Below are 12,439 nucleotides of genomic sequence, written 5' to 3' on the forward strand. Positions count from 1 at the left end.
GCAGAAACATTGCATACACTCTTGAAGAATGAAGGATGTGTTCATTTTTTGTGTTAAGATTTTAACACATCATGGGGCGGTTTCTCGGACATGGAATAGTAGTCCTAGACTAACATAAATGTAAGAGCTATCCGACTAAAAACAACTTGCACTGACATATCTTAAAATACATCAGTGCCCTTTGTTTTGCCTCAAAATGCAAGTAATGTTTTTGTAATCCATGTTTGTTAAAACTAGTTATATTTCCTAATTAAACCAAGGCCTAGTCCTGGCTTAAGCTAATCCCTGTCCGGGAAACTGCCCCTAGGTGTCATTGTGTGTTAAAGTAAAACACAAGTTGTGTTAAAAGTAGAACAAAATGTGTTGTTTCAATAATAACACAGAGATGGGTGAATTCTGGAATAACGCATTTAGTGTGTCGTCCCAGAATCAACACTAATGTGTTGTTTTTAACACATCCGTTCTAAGAGTGTAAGACCTTTGCAAGTGAGGTTATTCTTGTAAGATTTCACAAATTGAAATGTAATAAACCTATAGCTACTCTGTCACGTTGAGAGATTTAAGTCTTGTAATGATTCACAAGCTTACATTAAGCCTCTGTTGTCAATCTATATAACATTGGGATATGAAATCTTCACATGTATAGGACTTATCCATATTTTTTATTAATCAGCACCACTGTTTAATTATTTAAAATGCATATAAAAATTTACCTGTAATATAGCCTTAATAATAACTTTTTTGGGCATTTAATGCTGTTATATGTAGTGTTTATAGGTTTTTGGATATGGTGCTGGTAAAATGGCTTCAGTGTTTATTAACACTTCCAAGTACGTCATGCTTAGCTGAGTCATTGTCACAAAGGGAATAAGGGCTTGTGATTAAAGTGAAATGTCTCTTGCAGCCTCTGAGGGATTATTTAACTAAATCAGCCCTCGGATGTCAACATCTTCTTCATTCCCAATCCTGCATTAAAAGAAACAAATCATATATGAGGCAATGTCATAAAACCTTTGCTTTCATAAATACTAATTGAGATGTGGTATTAAACAGGATTATATAACAATCAATGACAACAGTTAAAGGGACACCAGGCAAGTCTGAGTATTATTTCTCTATGAGCTCCCCCTAGTGTCTAAAAGTAAATGCTTTCAAACATTAAAAACGAACTGTTGTCCCTCCCCCTCGCAACCCAGTTTATAAGCTTATTTCCAATCCAGCTATGGTTATCTAAGTTAGGTAAGTAATATTTCCTTTCCAACTGATTTTTTATTTTTATTGTGTTGTCATGCATAAAAGTACTTTTTTACCGTGAACGACCGATATAAACGAGGCAAACTACTGCTTTCGTGTTATGTTTTTTTTATTGGGAGAGTGGGCATGAGAATAATAGAATTATAAATAAATAAATATATATAGACAAGCAAAGGGAAAACGTCATTCTTCCAGATGAACTTATAGACCTTACTTATATAACTTTAGACAAATATTATCTTTCTACATCTATCTATCTATCTATCTATCTATCTATCTATCTATCTATCTATCTATCTATCTATCTATCTATCTATCTATCTATCTATCTATCTATCTATCTATCTATCTATCTATCTATCTATCTATCTTTGTTGACCGCAAACGTCATTCAGTTAAAAACATAAGAAATGCAATCGTAGTTTCAATCTTACCTTAAAATGTAACTGTTGCTTTTCTGTAATAATAATAACAATCTTCAATGACGTATGCGGTCGACAAATATGACTTCCGAAAGACGCACCCGAAATCCGGGCCAGGACACGTCCGGGAAGAATGGCACGTATCGTCACCCTAATATATATATTAGCTCTAAAAAGCTATTTTTCTTTCTTCCGTCAAGGGTTTTCGCTGCTTCTTCCCGGCTCTGCCATTTGCAACAATCGCTAGCCGTGTTTAGCTCGCCTGCCTCTGTGTTGTTGCCATTAAGTGATCCTGCTTCTCGCGATATCTGAGACTGAAGGACGCCGGGTCGGATACAGCGAACTTGCAAGTGGGGTATTCTTCCTATAGGCGGTAGGGGAGGGCGAGAGAGTCTTCATTCGTCCGGTAATAAGTCATTTAACCATATACCTATTTACGAAAATGATTTATTAACATAAAAATGCTGCCTTGTGTCCCTTTAAATAAGTAACACTTTACAATACATTTGTATCTGTTAGCATTAGTGAATGCGTTGGCAAATATCAACTTACATTTCCAGTTTAACAGCTTTTCAGCATTTATGAATCGTTGGTAATCCCAATATAATTGTGCTAAAGTTACAACTTCTGATTTTAAAATTGTTTTAGTAAATGCTGAACTTACAGTAACATGAAATAATATTAATAAATGACGTAGTATTATTGTTCAATGTTAACAAATACAAACTTATTGTAAAGTGTTATTGATTAATCATTCCATACCTCACCCTAGTTGAATTTAGTTGATTTTTTATTTTTTTCTTAAATAGTTTTATCCTGTCTTGGGTATAGAAATGTGTCTTTAAACAGCAAAATCTGCTAGCAATAAAACAGTTTTCCTAGGGTCTGGACTGTTGTACAATACAAAAAAATCCTGTGACAGATGGCTGGTGTGACAGGCATCACTGTGGCCTAAGCTCTCATAGGAATTTACTGGGAGGTGTGTCCAAAACCGCACACTGCATTGCTTTTCTCACAGATCTTAATGTGAGCTTTCAATAATTTCTGTCCTCTAGATGTGTATCAAGATGAGATGGCACTTTTAGCAATATGGCAATTAGCTTACAACCGACACCCCATCTCCTATTTTTTACTTTAAAGTCCTACTCTATAGCCAAGATGATAACCGGATGCCAGTGAATGCTTTCAGTATGATGAGGATTTATGTAACACAGCATACCACTGTTGGAAAGGTCCATTGTCACATACAGCCTAAAGTTACACTTACTAAAAAAGCAGACAGTATACAATGTATACTGTACGGTATTCATTATGTAGTAAGCAAGCATTTCATTCCAAACACATGCCCAAAAATGGAGTTCATTATGAGAAAAGTAAAAAAAAGTGATTGCAAATGAACACACCTGAAGGAATGCAGGGGACGTCATTGTGACTGACTGATGAAAACTGATGATTCTGTTGCTGACCAAATACTTGTGTGCTTCATCAGCTTCATTACACTGTGCTGAGATCATCTGTTGACATGTCCTTACTCTAGGCTGTAATGCTTTGTCAGCATTTCACTAGAGTTCAAGTCACTGATGACTCTACTGCAGCCTAAATCCCTTAAAGTAGAGTCTCCATAAAATAATTTACTCTTATAAAAGATTTCTGTCCCCTTTCCTTCTTTATTTCCTCTAAGAAATAAAGCCATCACTGTTGCCATAATGCCAAGCTTGCTTGTAAACAATGACCTCTTTATCTACAGTTCTCAATGCAACAAGCCAGCCAAGTTGCAAAAACGATCATTTCCAACATTTGACCATCCAAACATTATAGAAAGTTCTTTGATTAGCTTTTAAATAGTACAAATACATAAAAATATTTCTTTAAATGTCATGATAAAAATGATGCAGCATCATGAGGAAATAAATAAATATATGAAGTTGGTTACAACACTTGAAGGGCAAGTCCATCAATTTTGTTGTAGTTTAGTCATGAGACTAGTATGTAGGCTCAAGCACAGCTTACTTCTAAACACATGTGCATTTAAAAAGCAAAAGATGCACAGCTGAATGGCTCACTTTTCAACCAAACTTGCATTTAACTGCGCTTCCAGGGCCATCTTGTCAAATGTGCGCATATTAGTTTCTTCCCGAACACGGTCTCGCACGTGGAAAGAGGCACGAGCCACCGATCTGGCGCTTTCCAACACTGCACGCTTTTCTCTGAAAATCTGTTCGCTTTTTTCCAGTTTGCGCTCAATGGACTGCAGCAATTCTAACCGCCGCTGTTTCTCCTCCTCCTCTACACGCTGACGATTAAGTCTTTGAAGTCGTTCCTTTTCCTGCCTGCTCAGCACTGCACGCTGGGCCTTCTCCCGTGCCCGTTCTTCAGCTATTTGTATTGCTTGCTGTGCTCGTTTTTCGGCTTCCCGAGCCTTTGCCTCTGTGTGTTCCTTCTGCTGCTGTTCACGTAGCTCAGCGGCCCGTCGTGCCTTCTGGATCTGCTTCTCTTCTCGCTTAGCCTTCTCCTTTATCTCTTGCCCACGTCGTTCCTGTATCTGTTCGTAGTTCTCCAAAGACCTACTCAGCTTCTCTTCTGCCGACCTCCTTGCTTCTTCCCGTTCGTCCACTTCACGTCGCGCAATCTCTTGGATGAGAGCTGCATGCCGCCTCTTCTCAGCGCGGTTGAGTCCGCGCCGCTCCTCTTGACTTTGGTGCTCCCGCTCCTGCCGCTTCAGCTCAGCAATGGTCAGTTTCTCCTTCAGAAGAAGCTTCTCCTGCTCAAGTATGGCTGCTCGCTCTTCCTCCAGAGCTTTAAGGTTCTGTTCTTGTAGCGCTTTCTTGTGTCTCTCCTCACGAGCTGCTTGTTGCAGTTTCTGCAGTCTGCTGCGCTCTTGTTGCTCGGCCAGCTCACGCCAACGTTCCTCACTTTCCACCACTTGACGAAGTTTCGCTTCTGCAGCCACTCGCTCCTGCTGGTTAAGCCAGCGCTGCCGGGTAGAAACTTGTGACTGCCATGCACGCTGACACTGCTGCACAGCTCTCTGTTTTTCCCGTTCTTCACGTTCTCGACGCAGCTCCTCTATTCGCCGTTCACTGTCCCATTGCAGGTGTGCTACGTAGCGTGTCTGGCTCATTATGTCCTCCTCTTGGTACCTGGCTAGCATCAATGCAGCAATCTTCCGGTCACGTTCTGGGACAGCTTTAAGTCCCCTGCGTTTTACCTCCTTTACAATGCGTTCCACTTTTTGCGTTGTCTGTGGAGAGTGACTAAGGTCTCCCAAGCTCAGACTGCGACCCATCAGTGAGTTAAAGGTAGCTAAAGTGCGGGCACGAGGGCCTGATGTCTTAGCCCAGTGATCTCTTGTTCCTTCCCAGCTATAGGACGAAGACGCGGATTCTGAAGAGGTACAAGTGGTAGTTGTGGTGTTAGTTGTTGAAGCAGTAGAGGAGCAAAATGCTTCACGCCTCCTTTGCAAAGACTCCAAAGAGTGGCTTCTGCATCTAACCTTTGATTTGGAAATAGCGTGTCCGTTGTGTTGTGCAAATGAACTAGTGATGTTATTGGCTGGACTCTGGATAGCAGATTTTGACACTATTGGAGCAAGGGAGGTTGGTGTCCTTGGAAAAGAAGATGGTTTAGGTACTGATCTGGGGAAAGTATTTGCAGTTTTTGTTGGAGTACTAGAGACTTTCTTTGGACCTTGACCTGCTGAAGCTGAATGCAATGACTTTTGCATTGCTAAAGGCTTTGGTCCTTGAGGTTTTTTCTGAGATTCTGCTTCAAAGGACTTAGACTTTTTTGCTGAAGTTACTTTAGCAGTATTAGCAGAGTTAAGTGGACTAGCTTTAGAGACAGAAGGAGAGCTGGAGGTGGACAACTGTCCCGACCCTTGTGTTGTGCTTTTAGGTGTTGCTGCTTGCTTTTTGGGTACACCAATGGAAGCAATTGACTGTTTTTGGACTGGGATAGAACTAGTTAAACTGTTATTGTTCTCCTGACACAATCCATCATTTACAGTTTGCTGTGACTTCTCTGAAGCCAGTGGACTACTATTATTGTTGAGAGCAGCCTGTAGAATCCGTCTCTTCTCCTCTCTGACAATCCGCTCTCTCTCTTCTCTGCAGTGACGAAGTTTAGCATGTCTATCTCTCTCATATATCTCAAACATTCCTGTGGCAACACGCATGCTGCGGCCTGGAGCCTCACGGGCAAAATCAGACAGTGGTCGTGACAGAAGCTCTACCGGTTTCACTCCACAACGTGCACATGCCTCAAGTGAGCGAGGGCTTGTAAGTACATATCGGCTGCCTTCTGCAGCTGGCGAATCAAAATTGTAAAGGTCCAAATGCAGTTTTAGCTCTTCCGGTTGACTGCTTTGTGGCTGGCTTGGCTCCTGAGAGCTCAGTACGGGTTCGGTATTGAGCTCTGTCTGTGGGCAGGGATCCACACTAACATTATTCTCTCTATCATCACCTGCCTCAGGTAGACAAGGGGCTTCAGAGGCTGCAGCAGGGGTTTCAATCTGAGGCCCTCTGAATTTACTCTGGTCGTCAGGTTCCAGTGGGTCCACCATTGTTTGCTGTACAATCAACAGAAGAGACAGAAATAATGAATACTGCAATGCTGCAATGACAATGCTGGATGACCCACACACAAATTTTCTAGAATTAAATCACAAGGGTTAATGTGTTCTGTAAAGAGATTAAAGCTTAAGGGTGCAATTTAAGGTTGAAATATGCTGAAAAGCTTGCACATGCATGCATATTTTTATGCTATCTATCTATCTATCTATCTATCTATCTATCTATCTATCTATCTATCTATCTATCTATCTATTAAACTGTATCTAATGTATTATCCCTTTATAATCCAGCCTGTACATCATAATCTGCATGATCAGAAAAAAGATCACCCCACTCATACATTTTAATATAATAATGATAACAATAATAAAGTTGCATACAGTAACATATTTAAATAACATACATATTTATTTAACAATTTATTATTTGATCTATGCGAAATTTCGAGATTGTGATTCATAATAAACATAAGCATCATATGATATATTTGGAGGCTTTAACTTTATTATAGTGTAAAATATACTACGTAAGCCTATATACACCCTTTATAGTAGTGACACTAACGTTAATGTGTACAGCAAGGAACACAATATATAACGTCCACAGTTTTCTAGGCCCAAAAAGGACAGATGTTGTTTGTAAGGTATAGAAACGTTAAAAGAAACATCACACGTAATACAATTAACCTAAAAACACACAAACACCACCGTCTTAAATCGCGTCCACGGCAGATGCTTCTTAGACGCTCCCCAGTGCACCCAGTGCAATAATATCGGATTACAATAATGCGCTAGAAATCAGTTGCCTTCAAGCAACGCAATACGAAATTTTGCCCAAATTCTCACGTTTGCAGAATGAAAGGTCTTACCAATATCACGTCCCACGCATTCAGAGCTGATCGGGTCACTGATATTTCCTCTCGTTCATATTAAACGCGCTTTATATTGTGGTCGGTTCGGTGTCCTCCAGCAGTCAGTCAGTCTCCACCTGCTGTTTGACACTCTCGCATCCAGGCCGTCAAGCATCCGCGCTCCGCCTCCGCTAAAAATAACACATACGTTCAGCTCTTTGTCCCCTTGTTATGAATGTATAATGCCCACGGCGAAAAGTGTACAGAAAATGTGGGGCCAATCTGTCTGTTTATAAGAAATGCTGTCAGGTTAAGACAAGGATCTTGTAATTCTTGCCCTTTCCTAAAAAAATATTTTTGATTCGTTTAAATTGTAGAAAAGTAGCCTACTAAAGAATAGGAAATTAAAAATAGGAAAAGTAGCCTACTGTAGGTAAATGGGTAGGTAGCCTATTCGAAAAACATAACATTATTTTATGAAACATTTTAATAATGATATTCATTCGTATAATAGTAAACCCCCTCAATAAATAAATAAATAAATAAATAAAACTCGCAATAGCCTAATGCCATCATAAAAAACTTGTAATGTTTTGTGAAAATTGTAATTAATGTGGAATTAAAATTTTGAAAGCATCTGTTTATTATTGTATTGCGTATAAACGTACACTAGGGGACGCCATATGACATAATATGAATAAAGATCAAGTGGGTCTAAGTAAACTGCATTGCTTAGTGGCCTGAAGCTTGTAACAATACATCCCATTAAAATAAATTTCATATCATAGAATATTACAAAATATCAACTAAGTTTTACTTTACCAGCAATTTCAAACAGGTGACCTAAACCTTTATTTGTAAAAACTCTGTGGTCTGATTTGTTTTAGCTAACAAAATGATATTAATAATATTGTTAATGAATAATAATAATAATACATATTAAGTATATTTTTTCATTACACTTGAAAGTAGCTGACAGTTGGCATTTTCATTAATTCATTTAGTAGACGCTTTTATCCAAAGAGACTTTTCAGCATTCAACATGTTGCCTTAATTTGCCTAAGAAAAACATGTTTATACATTATAAATAAAATAAGAATATAAAAATGGAGTTAACCTAGTACACATAAAAGCTAATAGAGGCTAAAAGAAACCTGTGTTCATAACATGTACAGTAATATTGATTTCAAAAACACTCATGCACACTTCACCAGCCTTGTGTCCTGTCATTGCAGATATGTTTTCTGACAACAAATATTCTTGACAAATTTGCCTAAGAAAAAGATGCATATTCATGAAACAGTGGCGGCCAGTGACTTTTATTCTGAGGGGCGCAGATTTAAAGAAATGTTTGGAGTGTCATGTGTGTTGCCTGTCATTTCAAAATATCTGTTGTTGTGTCATGTAAAACATATGCATCATGTGTCTTATCAAAATTCACGTCTGCTGCACACGCGTCGAAAGAATTTATGATAAAACAGATGCTTACGTTCACGAAATACTCGCAAGACACTTACTTAACACTAAACTCTGATTACACATGAGATTAAGCAAGTATCTGGCAAACGTGAGCGTCTCTTTTATCATAAACCCCTTTGAAGCGTCTGCAGCAACACATATTTTTTTTTAAATGGCAAGCACATGACGGGCTACATACATGTTATGATGAGCTTCGCATTGTGCACCGGCCGCCACCGTTCATGAATTATTATAAATAACGAGTTATTGCATTTCCACCATAAAGTACTTATTTCTGTGAAATTTTGTAAAATTCCAACAAACCCAGGATGCGTTTTGATTCCCTGGGCATCTGGAGAGACTGTCCAGCATAAACTTTTCAAAGAATGGGATAAGATAACTGGATGAATCTGTGGTGGTGGTGACCCATTAAACTTTTGACCCAGTAGAGGAGTAGTGTAAGTTTATCTGACCCTGTTCGTGCACTGTGGACTATCAGAAAGCCTGTGACATAAGACATTGTCATTGGCGAGCATGGGATTTGAAAAAGGGAGTAGTGGGAATGGAAGATGCAACTAGTCATTCCACAGTTCACTAGTGCAATGGTATGTCCTCAAAATTGTGCTGGGGTGGGGGTCAAAGAGAGTTTGCTTAGTGTAGTTATGGAACACTGAAGTTGGTTAGGGTTCATTGATTAGCATATGGAAAAGTTTCCATGCCCTAATCAAGAAACAACAGATCGTTTTATGCCTGATTTTTATTTTCATCTGGATTGCATTTTAGTTATAAAAAAACTATTAGCTAATTGAATGGCATCTCCTTCATGAACCGTGATGTAATGTCCAGATTCCTGCGAAATAACAGTGGGATACAAAAAGCTGACATAGTATAAATTGCATGCTTTAGTAGAATCTTCAAGGTTACTTTGATTATTCACAATGGTGCAGTAATCATCTAGCAATCAAATACTAATTTCATTGAAATTTTAATTATGACATTTTACATTTGGTGTCCAGTGTTGACAGTACTGACAAGCTAAATATTCAAGCCTATATCTTTGCATCTGGGATGCTTTATTCACGGATTATAGGACATGATATATCAGACATTTCTTTTCAGTTAATAAACATATGAATACAATTATTATAGTTGAAATATATTTCCACACAAGGCTACATTCTGGATGAAAAGCCCAGTCATCCACACATTGAAGTCTTTTGAGGTTGGATAATAGTGTTTGGAAGCGTTAGTGGGATTTTTAAGCATTCAGAGATGATATTCTGCATACCTTGGTTGTAACGACTGGTTATTTGAGTCACTGATGCCTTTTTATCATCTCAAACCAGTCTGCCCATTCTCCACTGACCTTTGACATCAACAAGGCATTTTCGTGCACAACTGCCACTCACAAGATCTTTTCTCTGTTTTGGACCATTTTCTGTAAACCATAGAGATGCCTGTGCATTAAAATACCAGCAATACTCAGAACAGCCCGTCTGGCACCAAAACCATGCCACGTTCAAAGATACTTAAATCCCCTTTCTTCCGCATTTTGATTCTCGGCTTGAACTTCAGCAAGTCGTCTTCACCACGTCTAGTTGCTGCCATGTGATACACAAACACACATGTTGGCATATGTGATTTACGTGGGCAATTCCATAGACGCAATGCATTTTATATTGTATTCCCCTAACCTACCCCAGTCCCTGTTACAAAGACCTGTTAGCATTTCTGTGCTTTAATCTATGAAAAACTATCATTTAGTATGTTTTTTAAGCCTTAACTTCATGTGTCCCCGTAAACCATGTTTATAGCATAATAAACATGTCATTATACACTATTCATGTCCCCGTAAACCACATATACCAACTCACTAATTTCATTTCATTTCATTTAACAAGAATCACCAATTAGAATAATGCGAGAGCAAAACCAAAAGTACATTAAAACATCCTAACGCATTACGATAATGATAATTTGAAAGGAACATCTCCCTTGTTGTCATAAAATGCACCTTCATATCCCTTGTTTTTAATCTTTTGATTTTGGGGTAAATGTGACATCACAAAATCCATCCTTTGACAAACAAATCACATGAAACACTATATGAGCAGACATGTAATTACACACTCCACCCAGCTCTAGGACCCAGCACTGGTGGGGAAGGCCTGTCCTTCCAAAGACCTGGACCTCTGAATGCCCCCAGTTCACATTTCTAGCTTGGTTTTGCCAACACCAAGGGCCACGCTTTGCTGACATTTTGACAACTTTGCGCTCTCGACCCTTTGCCCCTTCCCCATCCTCCATCGGGCTGGCACAGAGGGAGTGAATCTCCCCCTTGCCGTTGGGGTGAAGTTCCCTGGGACCAAGCTGTTAATTCAATCAGTAGAGTGCTATGCTCAATTAGGCACTCATAAGGGCCTAGGAAGGGTCTGAGGCCCCAGCAGAGGGCAGGCAGCCCTACCCCTGAGAGCCATTAATTGTGGATGACAGTGTGTAAACACTTGGGTGAATAGGCAGTGCAGGTGTTGGACACACCACTCATTGGACACTGTCTCAATAGTTCTTTCACACCCCACTTTCCTCTGAACTTTCTTTCTTTATGAAACGCTCTTCATCTATTTGACAAGGCAATTGAATGATAAGTCTGAGTGAATGATAAGGTAATCTGTTAATGTTAGCGTATGTGTTAAAAGGTTTCCCAGTTTATTTAGGGGACACAGTTAGAATGTGTAAAAGCTGAAAGGCCAATAACTGGACCCTCTGAGGACTTTGGCCAAGGCTGGAATCACGTGACACTTCCAGATACGGGAGCTTGTGAAAACTGCAGCCAGTATATGTAAAAGACATGGAATTCAACAAATGAAAACCAGATGACAGACTTTAAAGCGAAAGGGCTCTCCATCTGACCTCACATTCTCTTGTTTGAAGTCCCCTCTCTGTCCATATTCTTTTAGTCTTTTCCTAATTCTTCTGTGATAAGGTCAAAAAGGCACTTGTGAGAAATATGGACAAAGACATACTGGACACTGTAATGTCTTATTTATGAGTCCCCAAACACATATTCCATTTTAAACTGATAAAGTAGTAAAGGAGCTTATACGAATAGGCAAAATAGTGTTTCTCTTATCTTAAGCATTTCTTCTAGACAGCAATGAGACAAATTTAGAGAAAGTTGAGACTTTAATAGAAAATTGAGATTTCTATAAAAACTAAAGTTTTTGTCAGATTTTGTCACAAGACAATATCTGATATCTGAGCCACAGTATACTAATTTGACTATTATGAGCCATAATTGTGAAGTCTCCTAAGATGTGAAAAGCAAAGAGCAATACTCATGTTCCCACTTTATAATTTATAAAAAAAAAAACAAATTCAATGACTTGAACAGGTATGTATGCATTGAAGGGGACAATTTTTGCCAAGGACATTAAAGGAATCTCAGGACTGGTGTAGACTTCTCTAAAAGCTGGTGAAACCACAGTAAAGCTTAGTCCAGATGTCTAATTACAAAAGCTGTAAATGAGTTTAACAGCTGTAAGAGCCACCCAATTTAAAGTACAAAGGTATTAGGGACACTTAACATGAAGTAGGCCTGTCATAGTTATCTTAGACATCATAATAATACAAGAGTATGGGGCAGAAAGACCTTTTTTTCTGTAGTGATGTAATGATTAATGCCGTGAAATGTTCAAAGCCTGGCAATAATTGCATTTTGAGTCGGCAGGGTGCCCGTAGGTTTGGGCTGGCTGGTCTTGTCTACAGACACCTGCTAATTTTCTGTCGGCTTTGCTTGCTATAAACAGACAGTGAAACACCATTGAGGATCTGTCGAAAGGGTCAGGGTGATAATTGGGCAGCACAATCCTTTTCAGCTTGTTCAC

General features: G+C 39.1%; 1 protein-coding gene across 2 annotated transcripts; it reads right to left on the minus strand.

Moving 5' to 3' along the window:
• Positions 1–830: 830 nt before the first annotated feature.
• ccdc177 (coiled-coil domain containing 177) lies at positions 831–7,413 on the minus strand. 2 transcript variants are annotated; one of them, XR_010544444.1, is made up of 3 exons: positions 7,116–7,413; positions 3,080–6,243; positions 831–966 (listed from the first exon to the last, which is right to left on the minus strand). XR_010544444.1 is itself a non-coding variant. In XM_065288695.1 (3 exons), exons 2-3 carry the CDS (start codon positions 6,235–6,237, stop codon positions 924–926), a joined length of 2,541 nt encoding a protein of 846 aa, XP_065144767.1. In that variant the 5' UTR covers positions 6,238–6,243; positions 7,116–7,413; the 3' UTR covers positions 835–923. The 2 variants fall into 2 exon arrangements, 1 of the variants encoding a protein (XP_065144767.1); XM_065288695.1 differs by having other exon boundaries at positions 835–966; positions 3,740–6,243.
• Positions 7,414–12,439: the final 5,026 nt, after the last annotated feature.

This window comes from Paramisgurnus dabryanus, chromosome 17 (assembly GCF_030506205.2).
Source record: "Paramisgurnus dabryanus chromosome 17, PD_genome_1.1, whole genome shotgun sequence".
Taxonomy (NCBI): domain Eukaryota; kingdom Metazoa; phylum Chordata; class Actinopteri; order Cypriniformes; family Cobitidae; genus Paramisgurnus; species Paramisgurnus dabryanus.